Here is a 24366-nt window from a genome sequence, read left to right as displayed (position 1 = left end):
ACATATATACTTGATTTTCCAGGGATAAAGAGGCGACTGATTGATCAAGCATCGGTAACCAACACTCTGTGGAGATGTGGTCATAATGTCGTTGCTTGTCAACACCATCAGCTGAAACCGACGCAATACAAACACAACCAAACCTAGGGGAACCACGACTCTTCTAGCATAGGATTCAAGACCAGCCAATCTAGGGTGAAGAGGTGCTAGGATGGAGACTGATAAAGGATTATGAAATTCAGACCTGGGCAGAGAAAATCGGTGTCCAAAGTCACATCATCGGTATCGGTTCAGCGGGAGTAGGCTTGTACAAAGCTTACCGAGAGGATAGTATGATATCAGGATTTCAGAGATATAATGCCAAGACCCATACCATGGGTTCATGTCGAACTTCAGATGGAAACTATATCCATCTATCGCCGAAGATCGGAACGCCATATTGGAACGGTTTGACAAGCAGGAGAGAGCGATGGACCTGTACCATATGCTTATTGAATTCGGGTGATAGTTTTCGTTAAATAATCGGGACTTATAGAAGGCACAACCGGCGTGGGGCAATCGATTATAGCAAACCGGGGATAAGAACTCATCTACCCACAGAGGGAGGCTGAGGTTACAACGTTTAAAATCCTTTCTAAAGTACATGGGCCTGTCAGATTGGATACCTAGTTTAGTAAGTGTTGAGATGGGCCTAGAGTGAAAACTTAAGGGGTCCGGTCCAGTAAGGAAAACCACCATTTGGATTAGGTCAACCGCTGCCGCCGTCTTCATCATCGCCGGTACAAGCGTTGCCGACTTGTAAATCCGGTGAGTTCGTTGAGCGCCGAGGGTCACAAGGCAAAAGCACACCGGAGATCGAGGGGGAAGGGTAAACCAAACTTCATATTCAAGCTCTAGTGGTAATTTGGATTCGAGGGAGTTGCCTTCTAACGACTTCCGGTCTGGCGTGAACAGAGCATGGAGAAGATGGTTCACATGGATCCTTCTTCGTGCTCTGTCAAATTCGCACTCGTCGGGAAACGATAGAAGGAGTGAAGAAACAAGACACATGGGAAACATTTGGGGGTGAAAAACACAGTAGAGGGAGCAGAGGATGAAAAGGCGATTACAAGGGAGACGGAACTTAGGACAGAAATCCCGATGTCGGTGAGCTAAAGCTCCACCGGCGTCAGAAGAGAGGAGGCTTTTAAGTTTCTCGATAGTCGTGTCTAATAGGTATTTTTTTTAAGTCATTATATTTAGCATATGATTTTATTGCATAATTTTTTATCCAAAAAAACTTTTTAAAATAATCGTATAAATTATATTTTATTTTAAAATTATAATATAAATAAAAGGAATTTCAACCCGTGTTTTAACACGGGTCCTAATCTAGTACTAATATATAGGACAAGTCATACATGTTTATAAATATTTTGTTCCCAGCAATAAATATTATTAAAATTTTGTTCAGCTATAGATCCATAATCGGATAGCAAATTCCAACTTTTTTTCAGGTTAGTGTGTTTACGGATTCAGTGATCCAAAAGACAGCCAGATATATTCACCAAAATCATTAAAATGTGTGCATATATTTTGAAAGAAAGAAAAGAAATTTATTTAGTAGGTTCTTGGGGATTTTTTTTTGGTAATTAAAGTTATAAAATAAATATACTTTAGTTATAAATTTCAAGATTAGATGAACTTTTTCATGTTACAAACCTTCACTATAAATAGATATAGAAATAATATAACATATTACAAACTTTCACTAGAAATAGAAATATATTCGAATACTATTTGTATACTATCGATTCACATGGGTTGAGACTTGAGACAAAGAATATACTTAGACACATAGAATATATTTTATACGATATGATTTTTAGTCTGTCCTTTTGGTTTAAAGAGAGGTGGGAATGATTGGATCGGCTTCTCATCTCCTCTTCTCTTCCACAGTGACCAAACTTGAGAACCGAAAATAATTGGAGAGATAGGAATCTTTTCTCATCAAATTCCCACTTACTTATGTTAAGTCACTTACTTATAAGTGGAACAAACAATTATTCAAACTTAAAATACATATTCTTTTACCCAAAAACTTTTTTCATTTGACCAAATTAATCCTAAAATTAGTAATCGAGATTGGTAATTACTAATTATATATACATTCTGACATTCACTATCCAAGTTGTTTTCCAATAAGTAGAAAGCAGTAGCTTCTATTTTTTTAATACTTAAGGGCGGTCATAAAATAGTAGTGCATTTAAACCGCTTTTTCATGTAATTTGAGTTTTAAATTAATATTGAGTCGATCGTTAAACGAAGTTGAAATTGTCGTTAACAAAGTATCATTCCAATTATCTTAGTGAAGTGGTAGATAAAAAATTTGTAGTTGAGTCTTTGATAATATGTTAAATTTAATGGGTGTAATTAAAGAACAGTATCCAGTAATAACAAAAGTTTATGGAACTTAATCTGTACACGAGTATAATGACATGGTGTTCACAACGTTACAACAAGTTTCAAGCATCTACATGCGAATCTATATAACTTCACTTTTCCTTTGATTAAACTGGTCATGAAATCTCTTTACCAGAGAGACGTCCAAGAATTACGTTTTCTCGAAAGGACAAGGAAATATAAATTTAATGATGGTATCAATTATGTGAGGTGGTATGTAATTAGTTTTTCAAAATATTCCTTACAGAATTCTGATGTTCATGTTAGTCATCTCCAAATTAGCGTGGAACGGTAAACTACAAAAATTGTTCCACAATTTAATTTGTTATAGTTTTATAAGTCACAAAATTTTACGGAATCGCACGTACTAATAATGTTAACTGTTTTACCATTATGCACGTACTATTTCAGAGTGATTTGCAAAGTTGAACATATTTTTCCTTAAAGACAAGTTAATATATATATAGGTGACAAAAACAGTACTTAATGTAATTAGAATATTATTAGTAGTAAATAAAAAAAGGATACTGAAACAAAAGTTACGAATGAAATTTAGCATATGATTTTATTGATTATTTACATTAAAAATATTTTCATTTAGTATTCTAGTATATGACATATTAAATAGTGTACAAAATAAAGTAAAAAACATATTAATAAATGGTTATCTAAGATCATGAGATGGTATAATGGTTTATCCTGATATATTGTTATAATTGTGTTACCCTGCGGGATGCGGGTTCATAATTCGCATAATGCATATCACTTTTTTAGTTACCATTTTTTGTTATTGCAAGTTTGTAAATTTTAAAATAACCAACAACGACATGCAACAAAAATGTGAGGTACCACATTGAAAAAAAGGTCGAAATATTATTACGTACTCTAAACTAGTAATTAATTAATTGTAAGGTTAAAGCTTAGCTAAACAGCAGCTAAACTAATGTTAAACACGTTACTTTTCAAAAAAAATTATTAAAACATAACTTTAAAATTGACAGAAAAATAATTATAACAAAAAATTAGGGTTTTGGAGTACATTCTTAACGACACGGAAAGCTCTTTACGGAAGATGGAGCCCAGCTCAGCTCGCGACCCAAAAACTCTTTCCCAAATCTGAAGCATATTCCACAGAATGTGCCTTTTCAATTTCCCCATTAGTTTTTTTTTATTCTTCTTTTCTACTTATTTCTTTGTTAAAGAGCTCCTGAGCAAAAACCAAAACAAAAGAAACCAAGGAGGAACTAGTGTTTCTCCAAATTTCCAATATTTTCTGAAAGAACCAATCTAAATATAGAATCATCATATAGGTTATACAAATTTTAATTCTTTAAATTCGAAAGTAAAAAAAGATTAACTTCATTTACTCTATAAAAATGTTAAAATACAATTGTTGAACTGTATTTTTATTAGCTTACGAAGATAGAAATTCAAATGGTTAAGAACAAAAGAAGATTTATTTTCTTTTGATAGAAGGTTAACAACAGAAAATTCTTTAGTTATTATATATGTTATTTCCATTTAGTATTATTATTGTGAAGATTGTAGACAAATTAACGTGACGTGGATGACAAAATGACTCAAATGGATTAATTATATGCTGTGTCGACAATCTAAACATTACAATGTAAACACATTCGATCAGTGATTTAACAAACATAAACGAAGTTTTTTGTTGCGGGCGGGGTTCAAATTTCAGTTTATATAAAATGTTGCATGCAGATGTCAAAAGTTTTAATTATAGTATTGTTTTCGTCCGTTAGAGCTGGCCGTATGAATATTGCTGGCCGTATGAATATTGCTAGTGTTACAAACTTACTATCTTCTTAATGGGGAGACTTATCTTCACACCAAAAAAAAAAAATCTTACTATCTTCTTAACGGATATATACAGACCCAAAACTAAAACCTATTCAATAAACAACTTTGAACATTTTGCAGCGTATTTTTATTGATCCGGAGTTTAGGAGATTTCATACAAATACAATATTATATATATATATATATGTCTAGTTGCTTTATACAATATACACAGCTTTATACAATATACACATTGCTTATAATTTCTCTGATTACCAAATATAATTTGTTAATAATGACACTGATACAAACTACTAGATTAAACAAAGTTAGGTTATCTTCTACCATTTATAACATAATAAACAAAAATAATTAGTGAACAGAAAGCAAAAAATAACTACATGTTGGTTGTTCACAGTTCACACTAATTATAAAATATAAAATCATACTAACATTTATTTAAAGTTTTCAGTAGTGACACCTCTAACATCTGTGCATAACTTAAGAAAAGCAAAGAGCGTTTGCAATATAAATAAGTTATGTGAAGTTTGAACGTTTGTAAAGAGCGCTTGTAAGAAGAGCTCACAACTAGTAGAAGCAATCGATTCAAAAGTTGAAACTAACATAATTGAATTGCAATGTTATATGCAATTGGATAAAAGGGCTGGTGGGACTTTTATGTGTAAAGGGAGTAATTATATACATGTATCTTTACTTGTAAAATTGACATGTATTTGTTTCTGTTATATCAGTAGCATGAATGTAATTGTTTCAACTCATTTAATTCTTATTGCTAAAAAGAAGTAGAGATTTACTAAAAACAGTTTTTGAAACACAACGGCTCTGATTAGTCCAAGTCGATCTTAAGGTTTTAACTCGATTGGGATTAGAATGATCCTGATTACACTTTTTAAAAAATAATTTGAAAATACAAATATGATTTGATCTTAAAACTATCCTATTCATCTTCAAAATTGAGTTTGGAGTCAAATTACTCTAATCCATCTCCATTTTTTTCTTCAAAATAAAGTTCTCATTTTTTCCCTATATTTGGAAACCTCTATTAATATTGTATACTAAAATTTGGAGATCTTCATTTTTAACTCCAAAATATAATAGGGTTGAAAAAAAACTCATTTGCAAAATGAAGTTACTCTATTTTTTTTAAAAAAGGAAAAATATGTTGGAAATACTCTCAAGGTTTGAATGGTGACAGCGGTTATGGCGGACAAATCCGTCGGCAGACTAAACCACTTTTTATTTACCATTCACAAATTTAGTCCGCAGCAGTGCGGTCCAAAAAATACAGAAAGAAAACCGATGTGGACCAACTGCGGACTATTTTTGTGTGCAAATAAAACTGGTCCGCTACGGTCTGCTGTCCGCCCTATTTTTGGGACGGATTAAAACGCTGACAAATTTGGTCGCACCAACCGCAGTCACCATTCAAACCCTAAGAGTGTGAATGGTAACTGCGGTCAGGGCGGCCAAATCTGTATGCGGTCTGGACTGTTTTATTTTTAAGGCGGATAACAAATTGTTGCGGACAAGCTTTTTTTGTATGCAAAAACAGTCCGTAATTGGTCCGCTGCGATTTTATTTCTGTTTTTTTAGACCACACCATTGCAGACAACAACGTTTGAAATGATAAATAAAAACGATCTAATGCACGTATAGATTTGTCCCATGCAACCATTCACACGCTAAGCTTATCTTCATCCATAATCTCTCACAAAAGATTTCACTTTTCACTAATATAAATAATACTAAAGTAACAGAGATTGAAAAACGGTTCTCAATTGAGATTCGATGAGAAACGTTACTTAACACATGTCATTATAGCCGGTTTATGTTCTTTTTATAATTTAATCTTCCATAGAGATGTTCTAATAGAACTTATCTAGATACGCCCGCATACTATTCACCTACTCAAAAAGTTATAAACTTAATATCATCATAAGCTACAATATAATTTTGAAAATGGAAATATATATTTTTAGAAAGTGGTACTTTCCCATATTTTTTAACATGAAAATGTATAACAACCACATTAATAATTTAAAGCACCTATTTACATCTTACAAAAATTATTATTGTAAACAAAATATTTTTGCGTAATATTTTGTATTAGTTTCGTTATTGTATTACAGTTTTGGTAACAAATGTGTATATTGCATGTTATTGACATAAAATATCTAAAAAACATGTTTGACTGATGAGATACAACTATGAAAAAACATTAATTCTTATCTGATGTATTTTTATTTGTTTATTACAATCTAACATACATTTATTTAATTTAATTACAAACCACGATAATTAAATGTTTAAATCTAATCGGATCATATTCATATAACACGATATGCTGTAATATCCAAAGTAGATTGCAATGAAAGAAGAAGAAAAAAAAACTTATAGTTTGTTATTTGTCACACCAAATTGAATATTTTTTTGGGTTGAAAAAGATTTGTGGTTTTCCGAATTAGCTTATTTCTATTTTTGTATTTTTATACGTATCCTCATACGCCGATCCACCACTATGGCTTTCCTTCAATTTAATAAAGTCGTATTTTCACTTTCACTATTAATTTTTCCAAATAAAAATAAGAATTTAATTGGTGCATTAATTATTTTAGAAAACATACTAATTGATTGAAAACGCAAGTCTCGTTCATCTCCTCCAAATATTCTTTTCTTTCTCTTTATTTTTCTCTATCCATATTTCTCTAAAAGTCCAACAGCGACAACATAAAAGTTTCTCTCTCTACAATGGCGTGTCTATATAAAGCAAGGTCGTCGAATCATAACGACCATCTCCATTACTTCTCCATAACCTTACAAGAAACTAAAACAGGATAAGATCTTCAGATTCAACACTCCAAGAAATCTCCCAATCGAACTAGCTAGTTTAGATTCTTTCTTAGCTCGAGGATGAAACTTATTGAGAAGTCGATGAACAAGACCAAGTTTATGACTATGGAAGAGGAGGAGGAAGACAGAGGTGAGGGTTTCCACAAGATCGAGGTAGCTATGGTTGACCGGAGCAACTTATCTCCGCCGCCAGCTGCTGGTGCTACTGCTACTGCTACTGCACCATTGCGTGAGATTTCCGGCGACCTGATTCCACCGTTGAACTTTGCGATGGTCGATAACGGTATCTTCCGGTCTGGTTTCCCGGACACAGCGAACTTCCCCTTCATCAAGAGTCTTGGCCTTCGCTCAATCATGTAAGCTCCCAAGAACTTTGATCAAATTGACTCTTATATTGAAAACGTTGGAATTGTTGATTTTAGGTTTTTGTGTGTTTGTTTGTGTTATGTGGGAAATGTGTGAAGATCTTTGTGTCCAGAGCCGTATCCGGAGAACAACATGCAGTTCCTCAAATCCAATGGAATTAGTCTTTTCCAGTTTGGCATTGACGGCTCCAAGTCCAAGGTGTGTGTCTTTTTATCTCATATGCACTCTCTCTGTTCATAAATGTCCATTTCTAATTGCTTCATCACTGTCTTGTTCTGTAATTCTTTTAACTTTGAGGCTTCAAAACATGAATTCATAAAGGGGAGTCTCAAAATTGGAAGTTTCTTATCTATTTGGATATCTTGAATTTGCAGTGTCTGCCCGGATTAGAGAACGAGGTTTGGTTGCATATTTGGGGTTCTAAGCATCACAAAGAGGGTTCCTATACAAATGGAAATTCGAAAACTTCGGTATTATTCTGAATACTATTTCGACTTCTAGTCACGCATTGAATTGCTTAGTATAATGTTGCCTAATTATTGTTCTTTAAGCATGCATGTCTCTCTAAGTTTCATGTTTCCTTAGGAGTAGTAATTTGCTTAGGTGTGTTATGATTTAGACAAGAAGAATGGCATTTCATGTATGGGATTTTCTTTTTGTCTTGGACTTAACCATTCAAGAGGTTATTCTAATCCATATTTTTATATATGAGACCGCCCAAGAAAAAAGCGTACACCATTCTTTAATGCTTTATTGAAGGATGCTTTTCTTGGCTCTGTCCGTTACCATTGACTCCATGGCCCCACTGTTTGTTTGCTTGCCCTTCATCAACTAATACCACTTGGTCCTATATATAAAAATTTAGATAATATAATGGGCTGCGTCAAAGAAATAAATACTTAGCTGCCTTGCAATTGCATACAAGTATTGTCAGAGATCCACTACTCGAAAGTTTTACTTTCCTTTGTGTTTCTGTTGATACTGTTTTCTTGGTTCATATTAGTTGTGTGTGCACTTTAATGCATGAATGGTATCTTATGTAATCTTAAATTAAATAGGAAAAGTAAAAAGTGTTTCTTTGTGGTTGTACAAGTTGATGTTGAAGTAGAAAATGTACCTAAACTTTTTTTTTTGGGTTTTAGTGGTGAAAACTTTGTGGATAGTGACTTGTCGTCAATGTGTTAATGGTAAAAGTATCCACATATCAACTGGTAGGTATAGTACCTAAATCAAGCTGGAAATAAGTGTGAAAGTGATAGATTGTTCATTTATATGTCAGTTACTGTGGTTAATACCTAACTACATATATGTTGTTGCTTTAGTATGTTTTAGTGGCTCATGTTTGGATGGAATGACTTTTCGTTGAAGGAAATTGTTGGTATATATAAGCTAAGGGAGGTAATAACCAAACTTGAGCGTAGAGCGGTGAACTAGTTACCTTTAACGCCAAATGTATAATCCATAACTTTTGATATTTCAAATTCAGCCATAAGAGAAGCCAACCAAACATGCATGTCACATTAGTTTATCTTTTCTTTGAAAAAGAACATGTTACTTTAGTTGAACAAGAGAGTTTGTACAACTTGTGATGGGGCGGCTAGTTTTATTTTATCTAGATTGCTTTATTATACTCGAAAAGAGAAGACTGAAAGGAAATATAATTGTGCTGATTTGCTGTTGTGGTATTGATCGTTCTCTTTCCCACAAATTCACCCTTGTGTTGTCAATTCTGTTCATGTGAATATATAATAAAATTTTCAACTTTTTTTCTTTTTAGACTAAACATGGTAAAGTGGCTTTTATCTTCTTCTTAGAATGATTTGACGAGAAGTGTTGTGAATATTCCACACTCATATTTTGTTTGTTGTGTCTCTCTAGTTTAAGATCTGCTTATTGGCTGAGATTCTATATGTTGAGTGTGACAACTCTCTAGTCTTCATAGGAAGTCATTTTCCTTTTCATTATTGGGTGCTTCTCATGGCCCTCTTTGATATTGTGTATATTTTTTTGCTGTGCCTAACTTTCAATAATAGGATGATAAAATATACTCCACTGCTCTTTTACTGTATAGTTCTTTTTATCAATTTCGGTCTCTAAGAATGAATATAGTCGACACATTGAACATGTCACATCATAATTTGGATTCTTTTTTTTTTTCTGGTTTGTGAGTTACTAATGACTTGCCAAGGAACTAACAGTGTGATCCTCATTTTTGCAGGAGCCATTTGTAGATATCCTAGATCATAAAATCCGTGAAGCACTTAAAGTCCTTCTTGGTATAAATCATAGAAGCCCTAATAGAAACTTATGTCTAGCTTATGTGTTTAAATCTTCTAATCTTGTCTTTTTTTTTTTTTAATCCGTAGATGAGAAGAACCATCCACTTTTGATTCATTGCAAACGAGGCAAGGTATGTAAAAAATTGTAAATATGAAAAAGCTAAATCCTCTTAGTCGATGAGTTTCATTTCTTTGTTTTGACACAAGACATGGCTATGATCATTGCAGCATAGAACCGGGTGTCTTGTTGGATGCATGAGGAAACTCCAGAAATGGTGCTTGACATCGATATTTGACGAGTATCAGCGATTTGCAGCGGCTAAAGCTAGAGTTTCGGATCAAAGGTTCATGGAGTTGTTCGACGTTTCAAACTTGAAGCACATTCCGATGTCATTCTCTTGCACCAGTAGGTAAAATGAAAAACGTGAAGTTTATCTGATCAATCGATCAGTCCCTTGTTTTTCTCTACATAGTTGAATAACAAAAGGAGAGGAGAGATTATGAGTTAACCAGAGGAATCATCATATATATATATGTATATATATTCTTCTGGTTTTTGTTTTCTTTTCTTTTTCTCCTGAATTATATATAGATATTAAGAAAATAACAATAATAATTGGAAGAAGAAGAAGAAGAATATATTCCTTTTCTTGTGATTCTTTTGTAAGCTAATAATAATGTAATCGATGTATCTTATGTTCTCGAGACAGTGTAATCATTTAGCTAGATAAATAATTATATAGACATTTATATTTATATAAACAGAAATGTCCACTATATATAGGGAAATTACCTATAATATTACATAAAAGTTGCCTTATTACTATAACAGTACGTTTCAAATCCTTCTTACTAAAACACTACAAAAAAAATTACTATAACAGTACGTTTCAGATCCTTCGTACTAAAACACTACAAAAAAAAGTTTATACATTACTTATAACCCAGTCTAATTTTGTTTATTTACGATGCATGCCATTTATAATTAAATTTGGTTGGAATAAAACACAAAATTAATTCTTTCTAATTGCTTCATCTTCCTCGACAAAATCATATTCTTGTTGGAGATGAGTGTCTTCTACATCTGCGGGAGAAGATGTAGCTATACCCATGAGAGCCTACCTAAAGCATCGTTTTTTAGTCTTAAAGAACAATGAAATTACTGCTGAGGTTTTAAGGTTTCTTATCTTCCTCCGCCAGATTCTTTTCTTGCGAAGATGAGCAACGACAAGACAGCATGAACATGGCCAATCTCACCGCCGGTAACATATTTTATTCTAGACCGAGGCCTTGGGTGGGTTCTCTTTTTTTTGTTTTCTTGATTTATTGAAAAAGCTTTTTTTTTTTTTTGCTAGAACGAAGCCATGGCAGGAGTTGGACCTATAACTCAGGATTGGGAGCCCGTTGTTATCCGTAAGAAAGCCCCTAACTCCGCCGCCAAGCGTGACGAGAAAACTGTCAACGCCGCTCGTCGATCCGGCGCCGATATCGAGACCGTCAGAAAATGTTCGATTCTTCTTCTTTTTTTTCTTTCTTAATTGATTGTCTTTGTTCTGGTTTGATCCTATCTTAGAGCATTCTTAGGTCTCTCTCTAGATTATTTCCTTGATTGAGCTTCAATAGATGTAACTTAGCTTTCAACGCCTTGGGGTTATTGTGATTTTCAATTGAAATTTCCGATGTTTTTGTATTGCTGATTTGATTGTTGTTCATATTAGTTCGATAGCTTAACTACTTCTTCTGGTTTGATTTTGGTTCTTGAGTCTTTGTTGTTGTTGTTTCTATGTGCAATTTCCAGTTATGGCTTCCATCTGACATTTGATTTTGTGTGTGTGTGTGTTGTTTGGATTTAGTCAATGCTGGAACCAACAAGGCTGCATCAAGTGGCACATCTCTCAACACCAAAAGGCTTGATGATGACACTGAGAACCTTACTCGTAAGTCTTATCTTTAATCACTTGCTTTACTTATGGTGAATTGATTTTCCTAATGGCTGTAAAGATTAGATAGTGGTAGTCTCAGGCTCTGTAATCTGGGAAAATGAGGTTCTATGTTTGTCCTGGAATCATAAGAGTTTAGTTCTTCTGTTGTATTACCTGAGTTTTAGCTATGAGGAACCTTTTATGTATTGATATTTTATCTTGATGATAGAGCTTCATATATTGATTATGCAATTGTGAAATCCAGATTAACGTGTGCCAACTGAGCTAAAGAAAGCCATTATGCAAGCTCGAACAGATAAAAGCTAACCCAGTCCCAACTTGCTCAGGTATTTTATTCTTCCCTCTTGTTAATGCTCTATCAACGTGTGCCAACTGAGCTAATGAACGTGTGCCAACTGAGATAACCCAGTAATCTCGGGGCTTGTTCATGCTCTTAAGGTGAGTTTTTTTTTTAATTCACGATATGATTTGGGTGTTATGAGTCTTATGACTATATGGATATTGGGTTTTAGGGATTGATTTGATTATAAGAGAACTTTGGTTTTATAGGGATTGTCTCTGCATCTTAGTTTGATTGGTTTGTAAAGTTTTGTGATTTCTTCCAGCAACTTGGAACTGGTGAGTCGACGAGTTTATCAATTGTGAAAGAGGTTTTGCTCAAACATGATAGGAATTAGTTTCTGATAAAAAATGTTTCTAGAGGAACACGAGTTCTGACATTTTCTCATCATTTCTTTTGATTTATTTTTTTATTGCATAGTTTATGAGACGTGTAGACTGGGAACCCATTTGCCACAGAGCCTGGGAAATCAAATGGGTGGAATGGGTGGAATAACACATTGCTTCTGGGATCTCAGCGATTATTTTCTGTCTTTGTCGAATGGGTGGAATGTGTGAGTAGCTATCTGAAGTCTTTATCAAAAGCGTTGAAAGGCCTAAAGCTTGCGTTACACAAACCAGAAAGAAGGCTCAGGGAGTCCTTGTATGGTAAGTATAAGTTGAGAAATACATATGTTAATTGAGATTAGTATACTTCTACCAAGTGTAGCTGTTGATACTTGTTGCCTTCTATTTCTTATAGGTAGTGTACATAGTATGTCCATTTCCTGAACCTTCAACAGTTTTAAGGCGATTGTTGAATCGTCTATAGCACTTGGATCAGTAATACAGTCAGATAGAGACAGGAGATCGATACTTAACAGTCATGTTGCAAGGGCGTTTGGTAGTTCTGCTGCTGTTGACGAAACATCAATATCTCACATTCTGTCATCCTCCCCTGACAATGGATCTTATAAACCCAGGGATTTTATCATTACACGCATTGGGAATTTTTTCGAGCTTGAATACCTAGGTAAATTGTTTTCTTTTATACCTCTCTTTGACCCTTACATTCTGTTCTTAATCTGATATTTCATCCCTCTCTTATTTCAATTGCGCCTGGGAATAGAATTCTCTAGTATTGTATGTGATACAAATTAACTCACAATCGCACAATCAACCAAGAAATCACCAAACAATCGATTGAGTATTCATAAAACACTAATCGATAAGCCAGCTCCCAGATTGGGAGAAACCCAGCAAATATTTTTAGAGAGTTTTACAATTTTTTGATAAGATTCAATGATGATAGCAAAATGAAAACAATCACATGGTTTTTATGTTTCCTCCAACGGCTCCTTAGCCGCTTAATCCACACCCTCCACGTGTACCGCTTGAGATAAGCCGACTCCATTTGATTCCTTCTCACGTGCCACTCCACACATATGGTTATGTATTAGTATGGTACATAACCTTGGTATTTTTTTCTTGCTACTGATATAACAGAGTAGCAAAAGGCAATTTATTCAGCTGGAGGTCCTGAGATTAAAAAGTGGCCTATTCAACTTCGACATTCTGCGCCTTCTGGAATAGCCTCCAATAGCAACGGATCTTCCTTGCAACAGCAGGATCTGAGTCTAATTCAAGAGAGAGCCTCATCAACTAGCACACTCTACAGCTCTCATTCAAAACCATCGAGCTTTGTGAAAGGCAGTATGGGGCAATCTGCTGGAAGAAAGCACATAATGGGTGGGCAAACCATTTCTGGTACTCCAAGGGGATTGTTTCAGTGGGTTCACAACATCAGTTTTGCTGCTTTACTGCTTTACTGCTTTTCTTCCACATATGGCATTTGTTTTAGTTGTTTGGTTAGCTTTGTTTGGTTATTTCGGGTTCCTCCTCTTGGAGTGTAAAACTTTTAATTATTTAATCAATTTCAGTTTGCCCAAAAAAAAAAAAAATTGAGTCTTTGGTTTCCTGAGCAATCAACACTGACGAAGAAATTAAGAGTGTTTATATCTGAAAATTTGGCTCTTTGGTTTTTAACGAAACCTATGATCTTTATAAGTTGAATTTTGAGCTCTAAGATTTGTTTGGTTGTAGTTAATAGAATTTTAGGGTGAATGTGAGGTTTTATGTACAACTAGATCACTTAGGTACAACTGAGAAAATTTTAGTATAATTTGAACTACTTGGTGCAACTGTACTAGAACTATTAAAATAAATTTAAATATGGATCATGTGAAAACGAATAAAAAATAAACTTTTGGTGGCGGAATATTTATTTAAAATCATCACAAGTGTGGTAAAATGAACCAAAGACAACATGATATTAGTAAAAATTTATTTGGTATACACATAATTATACATAGTTGTCCAGTTGTACTCTCATATTCATAGTTGAACTTTTACATTTTTTTCGTATTTCCAATTGGACTATAATATAAATTATTAATTAGCAGTTGGCCACAAGATTTATCACTATTAATTTAGCATATACAAGGTTTTCATAACACAATGTTCATAAAAACTTGGGTTTCACCTCTTTTGCTTCATTTGAGGTGATCACTTATTAAGTCTTCCTTATACTATAAAGAGTGTTTTATGTGAAAACGATAGTATATAAAAATTCTTGTATTGTTGATTAAACATGGTTCTTTAATAGTTCAATATGCAAAGAAATTCTTATAAACCTTAATTATCATTTTCATATTTTAAATATAAATGCAAATCTAAATATATATTTAGTTGTACCTAGTTGAACTGAGTAATACAATTCGACAAATACTATTTATGTTATCTAAATATTACCCTCTATAGTTAAAATGTAATTTTGTGTGGTTATTATTCATTACCTCTCGGAAATATAATAAATAAATAAACAATTACGAATTACATAAGTTGTTCTAGTAACATTTCTTACTTGTTCTAGTAACATTTCTTACTTGTTCTAGTAACATCTCTTACTTGTTCCATTTCCGGTGAACAACAACGATAATATTAGCTAGGGTTCTAGAAGAAGATATGTTGAAGATGATTACAAAATTACAATAATATCTTTCATTAAAACGGATTTATGGACGTACACTAAGCAAAAGAATGTTATGTACGTACACTAATCTCAAGAACGTTATGTACGTACACCAAACTGCAACATACATTAAATAAAAGAACGTTATGTAAGTACACCCAAACTGCAACATGCATAGTTAGATTTTTGACACCTCTATAACTATGTTCAACAGTGGATTTGACACTTCTATAACTATGCTCAACGGTGAGTTTATTTGTAATTGTGAGAATATGGTGAGAGAATGTGTAGTTATACATATCTTTATGTGTGATTGTTTCACTTATCTCCCTAATTAGTCTCAAACAAGATTGAATGACATAGTTCGCTTTATGATGATTGCTATCACGTTTCTCACATAAGTACTTGTTTTGAATGTTACATTAAAATAACTTGTGTACGTATATGTTTTGAATGTTTTGTTTGTAAACAATTTGTGTGTTTCATATGTATGTATGCGTTCATATGTACGTACACGTTCGATTTTAATGAACCCGAAATTACCAGAATATCCTCGTCTTCTACCTCTAACATACGACTGAAAACCCTAATTTCCCCTGCCTCACTTTATTTTTTCACGACTTATGTCTATTTTTTTGGTTTCACTTGTGGGGTTTTTACTCAACTATTATAGATTTTCATCTCAACATCTGATTTCTAACTTAAAAACCTATAAAAAGTGAGTTATATAGATCCCCCTATAAGTATATCACAACTCTATACTATCTTTGCTTGATCAAACAAATTTGTATTATTCTGGTAAGACTTTACAACTGTCAAAAATGCCTACTTAATCTACCACAAAATAAAAGTCTACCAGTACACTACTAAAACTATTTCAAAAACAAAGAAAGTATACCAAAAATATCTGTTAAGGACTAAGTCTGTCACATATATCTGTCGCAACGGGCCATTAATCTACCATAAATATCTTCCCTACTTTTTAAGTCTATCGATCTACCCGCTGAAAACATAAGTCTATCATCAAAGACAGTTTCTCTACCAACTTAATCTAACGCAATCATATATCTATCTAATTAATCTACCTTAACCATAAGTGTACAAACACTACAACTAAGTATACCAAGTAAATCTAACGTACCCCTTCAATCTGCCACCTTAATATACCAACTATAACTACCAACTTTATGTACCAAAAAAATATACCGTCAAAGAACTGGTAGACTTTCTCCCAGTTCCCAATATTTTTTATTTTCCACTAATGGCATTAGCCGTAATTGCGTTTTTTCTCAATACTAATTTCAAAGATATAGTAAGTACATAATTTATTCTAGTAATTACCAACAATTGTGTGCTATTTTTGTAATAATGAAGCTTTTATGTAATATTATAGTAACTCTCCCCTATATATATTCGGAAGAAAGTCTAAAACCATGCCATTTGTAATCATGTGCTCATCCTTCTTCTTTCTCTGTTGCAAACCACCGAATCTTTGTTTTTGAAAGTGATATTATCGTTTCTTTTTAGGTCAAAAACACACTTCAATCAAAAGTTAAAACGAATACACTATTTGTATTATCTATCCAAGTATCGAACAAAGTCTAAAAGTTAACGAATAACAATCAGTGTATAAATTTTCTTTGGGATGAACTAAACAAGTAACAATAATTCAAAACAGAACTAAGTTGTCCGAACGAACGAGATAAGACAAACAAACAATTAGTTTTTTTTTTTAATACGAGATCTTATTCATCATCAGTATCCTCATCATCATGATGATAACATGAAGGCTATCACTTGCCTAAACTGAATATTAAGACTAACTGGTTTCGTAGACCAATGACACGTATACGAGTACCAAACCTCACCTCGATGAGTAACATCCGAGTTAATCCGAGTCCACTCATTCTGTTCACCGTTTCCGACAGGCCACATGAGGTTAACGTGAGTCACGATACAAGTCTGTTCAGCTACTTCTTCAATCCCGGAATACTCGCAGTGTTTGAAAATCACAGCCATTGCATCTGGTAATGGACGGCGAGGATGAAATCTCGATGTAGGGAACGGTTCGATCTCGTCGTCGGTTGGGTAAAGAAAGTTCCGATTAGCTTCGCTGACTGAACACCTATCACGGCGACGGAACCGAGCCCGGTGTGAAGAATTTGAGCTCAAGGGAACAGACTCGTTGTCGTTGAAGTAGCTGGAGTAGTTTTGCATAACGTTCGATGCGAAATGGAACCAATTGGTTTGAGAGTCACCAAATTGGTTCTTGAAACCGTGGAGGTTCTTGATCGAGGTGAAAGGAGCCTCGACGGCTGAGACGTTGTCACGTGTGAATCCGGCCGGTGCCGGAGAAGACAGCGAGCTCCAGAAGGCACGAGCGGTTGTGGATTGTTGACGCGTGGCGTACAGTGAACCGCAGAGTTGTGAACCGATCCGGTTTAGTTTGTTGTACTCGTTAGTGTTTTGAGAGAAGACGTTACTATACCATCGGAAGGTGTCATCATCGTTGGTGGAGAAGTGGTAAAGCTGATCGCACCAAGTCGCCTTGGTCCAGTGATAAAGGGAGAAAAGTCTCGCCAACTGGGTTCGAGTAGCATTGGCCACCGAAATTCGAAATTAAGATAGTTTCCCACGGTTTCAGAAAATTAGTCTTTTTGGGAAAAAAAAAACATGGCATTGTAGTCGGCGGAGTGATTGACTAGTCGGTGAACTCACACCACGACGAATATATATATGGGCTTGTTAATCACTTCATTAAGCTAATTGGACTTGTGTTGGGCTTGTCACGTAGATGGTTCAATAATCTTGATTAGCTAAATTTGGATACATTTACTTTTTTTTTTTTAATCTGATTTGTAATAACAAAAATAATTGATTGTTATACCAAGAAGTTTAGAGAATTGTTCTCATGTGTTATTATTCTATAAAATATAACATATATATTGTATTACAACATTAGGGTTTTTGGTTGTACGCTAAGTCTATTAATGGACCAATAATGGGCATCCACATAATACAATATATTCATAACACTCCCCCTTGGATGACCATTATAAAAATGTAGTCCCAAATGCGCATATGAGATGCTGCCCCGTTAAAAACCTTACCAGGAAAACCGAGTGGGAAAACCATGGTTAAGAGAAAAAGAGTGCAGCGCGTTTTTACTCCCCCTTTTGAGTACATCACTTGAAATCTTCAAAATGACGCAATTCAATATGATGAACTAACTCCTTGAAAGTAGTGGCTTGAAGCGTCTTGGTAAATGCGTGCTCCAAATCTTCACTTGAACTATAGTACACGTGCATCGCCATTCTTCAATTGGTAATGGACCTCGCAAATGACTCATCTTTGTCATTATCTTCGTCTCTCACAATCTCATCAATGTATGTCAAAGACTTTGAAGATGATAGTCTTTCACCATTGGAATCATAATCTTCCTTTTCAGGTGTTTATCTTTCGCGTGTTCTTTTGTTGTCTCGTTAAAAACCTTTCATGGAAAAACCCAATAGGATAAAAACCATGATAAGGGAAAAAGAGTACAACCACGCTTATGATCATATTTCTCCCCCTGAAAGCATCATCTTCAGGTTATGTATTATGATCATATATATCAACTTTCCTGAACTGTTATAAACAACGCTTTCAGGTACAAACTCATATGATCATCATATATTCTATTGGGTCATTGAACTTCAAGTTATTTGAACCCCTTTCATATAGAAGATCTATTTGAACTTAAGCCCAAATATTCTATTAGATACAATCTTCCAAACAATCTTATACATAAGAGTTATTCATAATCTCCTTGTAAAACTTTCTCTTTCTGCTCTTCTTATTAGTATGGTACTACAAGACCATTTTTCTATGTAAGATAATGTAAGCATCTTGAGGTAACATCTCATTCATCATATGTCAAATCTATAACCTCAAGAAATTTCATGAAAGATCTGATATTATACGATCCAGTTTCTCCATCTTTCAGGAGTAATATTTCATCATTGATCATTTGCGCTTACCAAATTTCATATGTGAAATCTCTACCGGAGATCAGATAACAAGAACCACTTGTAAGTGGTAAAAAGACAAGAGACACACATAATTTTTCTTTTAACGAGGTTCAGCAAAGGTCTATGTCCTCAAACTTTCTTGAAAATATTTCTTGAACACAATTACAGTCATTGTTCAATATCGGATTTACACAACTCTAAGATCCTATCTTAGCTTGTTCCCGATTTATTTTCAAACCACTATGAGATACCTAAGATGAACAACAATGATCTACACAAATGATTTTCTCATAAAGACATACTCTCACCCTTTTCTCTCAAAAGATGTCAAAAGTTTACAAAACTTTTTCTCGAGAACTATAAAATATTGCTTCTAGCAATATGATCACTTTAAAGGAAACTTCTGACAGTTTGAAAACCTTCTCACTAGACTGAATCAAGTCTTACTCTTATTTTCAAACTCTTAAGGGATCTAAATTAGTTGCTTCTACCAAATGAGAGTACATCTCTCATAAGTATTTTCTGAGAATCATTGTACTACTACACGTACTGAATTTCTCATACAGATTCACTTATGTTCCACTCATTTTACTCTTTCAAGTGTAAGGACTATAGGTCCAAATATTATCTCTTCAAGAGATTTGAACTATTTCATAGCTATTTCTTTTAATGATTAAACCAATCATTCTTTGTGTACACTTTTCAATAAAACTTTTTCTATTGACCGCGGTTTATGATCCTCGATTTTTATCCATAACATCATCAACTGCAACACTGCATGCAAACATATTTACGACGTCGATTTGCTTTTTGGTTCTTTTTCATTCTAGACATGACTCAACTTGTTGAGGTTTCCTTTCATTATGATTCTCAGGTACCTGAATCTCTTTCTTACTCATGTCTACATCTCTTCTAGAGATTTTTCATAACTCTTTGCTTTCTCGGTGCCATATTAATTTATGTTCCTTTTTCTTTTCCGAGAATTCTTATATTTGGAACCCTAAGTCTATCACACTTCATGTTATCCTTAGACTTAATAGCAATTGATCTTATCCTTCTAGGATATTAATTTCAATTGGAGCACAGTTGGTATATGTGACTTTGTCATTCAATCATGGTCAGAGAATGGCTCTTGCATGCTTTTAGCATCTTTGCAAACTTTGCCAATAAATTATCTTTTGAAATTATTGCGCACATTTCTCAGTACGAGGATCAAGATAATTTCTTCCATTATATTTCTTTACCAGCTGTTTATTTTCTCCCCCTCATGTTGGAAAGACTAACTCACTAAAACAGTCTCTGCATCTCGAGACTCAAATTCTCGAGATATTCAATCTTTAAAAGAGATTCATATCCAACATATTTCCAACATTCTTTCAAATTCCATCTTATATAACTGTGGTGGAGCAACGCAACATGTATAATGCATTTAGATGGAATATATCTGGTTTTTGACCCAAACCAATTACAGTGGGGAGTACTCATGATAATTCGTTGGCCCGATGCGAACTTATTGACATATAGAGTCATTTATGTCAATTACATAACTTGGTTTCACCACCATTGTCAATTAACCAAATACTCTCACAAACTCGAGATTGCATGATCATAACAAACATATATAGTGGATGATCAGTCCACAATATCTCTTTGTATACGTACCAGAAAATTGACACTATCCAAATTCATGGGGTCGGTGAAAGCCATATAATCGGCTTGCTTTGTAAAGCAGCACACATAAGAAATCACTAGGAAAACTCTTAAGGTTCTCTAATGAATCTTTTCAGAAATTTCCGATTATTCTTTCGCATCACTACTGAACCGGAATGGCTTAACCGGTCATGCCAAACTGTGAGATTTTCACAAAGCATTTCATCTTCTAGATAATGCATGTAATCTCTAAAACACTTTTTTGTCTTGGGTAATAATACTTATGATTTCAAAGTATTTTTCTTTCCTTATTGTCTCAACATGATTACTTTTCAAATCCTCAAGATTTGCTCTTTCATATGAGTGATTAAACTCATTTTGGGTGTGAACATAATCTTCTATTTGTTCCATCACCTTTGTATGTGGGATTCATGAATTCTCCCCCTCGAGATAATGACACTTCATGTCTATCAATCTCGATTTGAATTCCACTTTGTAATCAATAACATTCTCAAATTGGGTAATGTATTATATATTAGACTCTTTTAACTTTGAGACTAATTGAGAAATTATAACACATAATTATCAAATTATGTTCCCATAGGCAATAGTATATATACTCTTCAAGAGCGTTCAATACTTTTTCTACTACTTCTTATTATTGTAGTAGAATAGTGGAAATTGTCTCACAGTAACTTCTTTCATCATCATCATATATAGATGAGATAAGTATGTCATGTACTTATTATTCACTTATAGTGGAGATACTAGTCGACTTAACCGCGACCTTATATATATATAATACCCACATTTATAACCACTTTTATAGCAACTTTCTTATCATTGATGTGGCGTTTTTCTTTTTCTTTGCATAAAGTCATATTCAGTTCAATGAATAGACCAAGCCAATAGGATGTGATTTACATCAACATCTCGTAATTTTACACAGTCACAAAAAAAATAAGATTATAATATTTAAAAAAATATATTTTTCACTATATTGTGTCTTACATGACAACAATATTTTGTGACAAGTATACTATATTTTCTCTAATATATTTCCAACAATGATATTATTTTACTATTATATAATATTGGTAATAATTGGAATTAAAATGATTTGTATGTATTCTCTTACAGACTTTTAGTCATTTACTTTCTTTAGATTATGCTAAAGAACTAGTAAAATTTTATGGTCATATATTTGGACTTAAACCTCCTCCTAGAAGTGATGCCAAGAAAATATGATCAATAATCATTATATAGTAATTTGTTACTAAATTTTCAATTTATTCACCAAAAAAGTTTGGAGATATGATTTAAAATATTTCATCATGATATTATATCTAATTTTAATTAGATTTAAATTTGTGATTAAACAAATAAACTAAATCACAAAATATTATAAACAATCATATAAATGAGTGTTAAATATTAAATATCATATCTTTATATTTTTATATATATATATATATATATATTCTTATTCAAACGTTTTACTTTTCTGTTTTACTAAAGATTTTATTATAAAATCTAAAGAGTTTTACCAAAGAATATAATTATATTATCATAATTATTATATAATAATAAATTATATGTATTAATGTACTATATATAATTGTATTCATTCTCATGAAATAAATACTTATCTCGATGAAAAAATTGAAACCGTGTGCTCCAGTGGTTTCAAAGGGGAAGACGAAGACATCGTAAAAATAGATACGTTGTAGATGGGAAAGATCGAAGATGACAACATCAAGGGATCTAAAACGGAGATCATGCCTCCAAGCAACTAAACCAAAAATAAAAATCAAAATCAAACGTGAATATGATTTTAAAGTAAGACGTTTAATGATAAAGCAACTGAGATCGCATATGAGGAATAAAACATGTATCAATTCGCACTCGAACCACTAGTTTACCAAACCAGCGCTTCATAAAATCAAACAATAAAGCATTAAGCAATATAATTATATTGGGCACTAAAAACTAATCGGTAATCAAACATGACTATATCAAAAACTCGATCAGTTAAGGTGTATACAAGTCAACACTGAAACAATACACAGTATTATATGAGGTGGCCGTGATTGAACAATAATCAATAAACATGTTTGAGACTCAAAAAATATGAGATGGGTTTCTATGACTATCACCAAAACAATTCACGATCATTATAACACTCAGGAATCAACCAACGATTCTCCCATCAATCTCTAACTAATGAAAAAATAATTATTGTATACAAAGTTTAATTTCACTTAAACATTATCGATATGTGAATCAAATAAATAATAAGAAAGCAATAAACATGTGTTGATCTATTATATAACGAAACAAAAGATAATAAAGCATGTTTGAAATTTTGAAACACGAGTATATCTATTGATGTATATATCGATTGACTACTAGATATAACCCAAGGCATGATCGGTAATAATATGTTCATGAATCATGATGCCAATAATTTATCTAATGATAAACAAAACAGATCGTTACGAAAACTTATCTGGTATTAGTGATAGAGACGACGGCGGGGTAATAGAGATGACATCAGCCATGATTTTTTTTTTTTTTTTTCAGTCGGTTAGGATTTCATGTTTGCTTGGTTGGTAGGGTTTAGAGCGTGCTAATAACGTGTTATAACAAAAGGTTTAGGGAATTGTTTTCATGTGTTATTATTCTATCTCATAGGATATAACATATCTATAATGATACAACATTAGGGTTTTTGATTATACACCAAATCTATTAATGAGATAATGGACATCCACATAATACAATATATTCATAACAAAAATTAGTTTTTTTTAGTGGCAAAACTCAAACGCTAGTAGGACGCTCGATTTAGACGTAGAGTCTAGCCGAAAAATCAGATTATGAACAGATCTTTTTCTGAATGTCTCTTCTATTCATGATATATTTGATTCTTGATCGTGTTTCAACACGACTTGTACCTGATGCTTTTGGGGATAAGGTTGAACCTTTAACAACATGAGTTGTACCACTAGACTTACCCATATACCCCAATTGTCATTGCTAGTTTTTTCCAAATAAATTTTAGCTTGAGCTAGTTTTATTTTAGACCTTTGTTCTTATTTGTTGTACCTACAATTAGCCATAATGCTCAGTGTCATGTTTTAGTAGCAATGTATGTTGTGGGGTGATGTGGTCATCAAATATGGATATAAAAGCTTTCCCATCGGTTATATCCATGGGATGTCTTTTAATTTTATAACAATAAAATCAAAAAAAAAAAGAAAAAGTTTTAATTGGTATTAATCAGAGATCTGTGTCTCTGCCCACATCGTTTTAGATACTGGGAGACACTTAACGTGTCAAAAAGTTGATTGTGTGGAACATCCTGTGGCACATGTCCATACACAAAACGGATTAGCTGAATCCTTCATTAAACGTATACAATTAATAGCTCGACCATTGTTAATGAGATCGAAGCTTCCTGTGTCGGCTTGGGGACACGCGGTCTTACATGCAGCAGAACTCATACGCATCAGGCCATCTAGTGAACACATATATTCACCATCCCAACTATTATCGGGTCAAGAGCCAGACTTATCCCATCTCAAAACATTTGGTTGTGCTGTTTATACACCCGTTGCTCCACCACAGAGAACTAAGATGGGACCTCAAAGGAG

At 33.4% G+C, this 24366-nt stretch overlaps 3 protein-coding genes across 4 annotated transcripts; 2 read left to right on the top strand and 1 right to left on the bottom strand.

Annotated features, from left to right (window-relative positions):
• Window positions 1–6928: 6928 nt before the first annotated feature.
• LOC104700158 (inositol diphosphatase DSP2-like) lies at window positions 6929–10514 on the top strand. The gene is made up of 6 exons (XM_010415621.3): window positions 6929–7469; window positions 7578–7677; window positions 7854–7949; window positions 9698–9755; window positions 9846–9889; window positions 9987–10514. Exons 1-6 carry the CDS (start codon window positions 7174–7176, stop codon window positions 10170–10172), a joined length of 780 nt encoding a protein of 259 aa, XP_010413923.1. The 5' UTR covers window positions 6929–7173; the 3' UTR covers window positions 10173–10514.
• Window positions 10515–10773: 259 nt separating this feature from the next.
• Window positions 10774–13180, top strand: LOC104700157 (multiprotein-bridging factor 1b-like). 2 transcript variants are annotated; one of them, XM_087456373.1, is made up of 7 exons: window positions 10788–11020; window positions 11114–11264; window positions 11612–11695; window positions 11946–12027; window positions 12251–12319; window positions 12462–12688; window positions 12783–13180. In XM_087456373.1, the coding sequence occupies exons 2-4, from the start codon at window positions 11123–11125 to the stop codon at window positions 11948–11950; spliced, it is 231 nt and encodes a 76-aa protein (XP_087312499.1). In that variant the 5' UTR covers window positions 10788–11020; window positions 11114–11122; the 3' UTR covers window positions 11951–12027; window positions 12251–12319; window positions 12462–12688; window positions 12783–13180. The 2 variants fall into 2 exon arrangements, with proteins under 2 accessions (XP_087312498.1, XP_087312499.1); XM_087456372.1 differs by lacking the exon at window positions 12251–12319 and having other exon boundaries at window positions 10774–11020.
• Window positions 13181–16820: 3640 nt separating this feature from the next.
• Window positions 16821–18364, bottom strand: LOC147940788 (uncharacterized). Its single transcript, XM_087458270.1, has 2 exons — window positions 18240–18364; window positions 16821–17532 (listed from the first exon to the last, which is right to left on the bottom strand). The coding sequence occupies exons 1-2, from the start codon at window positions 18362–18364 to the stop codon at window positions 16821–16823; spliced, it is 837 nt and encodes a 278-aa protein (XP_087314396.1).
• Window positions 18365–24366: the final 6002 nt, after the last annotated feature.

The sequence above is a fragment of the Camelina sativa genome, chromosome 7 (assembly GCF_030686135.1).
Source record: "Camelina sativa cultivar CO46 ecotype springtype chromosome 7, ASM3068613v1".
NCBI lineage: Eukaryota > Viridiplantae > Streptophyta > Magnoliopsida > Brassicales > Brassicaceae > Camelina > Camelina sativa.
This window is presented reverse-complemented; position numbering and strand designations above follow the sequence as displayed.

What these genes read in the sequence shown, in the direction of transcription:
- LOC104700158 (XM_010415621.3), top strand. Translation starts at nt 7,174, where the DNA reads ATGAAACTTATTGAGAAGTCGATGAACAAGACCAAGTTTATGACTATG. An exon ending in TTGACGGCTCCAAGTCCAAG is followed by an intron (nt 7,678 to 7,853) that starts GTGTGTGTCTTT and finishes TTGAATTTGCAG; the next exon opens with TGTCTGCCCGGATTAGAGAA. An exon ending in ATGGAAATTCGAAAACTTCG is followed by an intron (nt 7,950 to 9,697) that starts GTATTATTCTGA and finishes TCATTTTTGCAG; the next exon opens with GAGCCATTTGTAGATATCCT.
- LOC104700157 (XM_087456372.1), top strand. Translation starts at nt 11,123, where the DNA reads ATGGCAGGAGTTGGACCTATAACTCAGGATTGGGAGCCCGTTGTTATC. An exon ending in TATCGAGACCGTCAGAAAAT is followed by an intron (nt 11,265 to 11,611) that starts GTTCGATTCTTC and finishes GTTTGGATTTAG; the next exon opens with TCAATGCTGGAACCAACAAG.
- LOC147940788 (XM_087458270.1), bottom strand. Translation starts at nt 18,364, where the DNA reads ATGGCGATGCACGTGTACTATAGTTCAAGTGAAGATTTGGAGCACGCA. An exon ending in CGTCATTTTGAAGATTTCAA is followed by an intron (nt 17,533 to 18,239) that starts GTGATGTACTCA and finishes CCGATGGTATAG; the next exon opens with TAACGTCTTCTCTCAAAACA.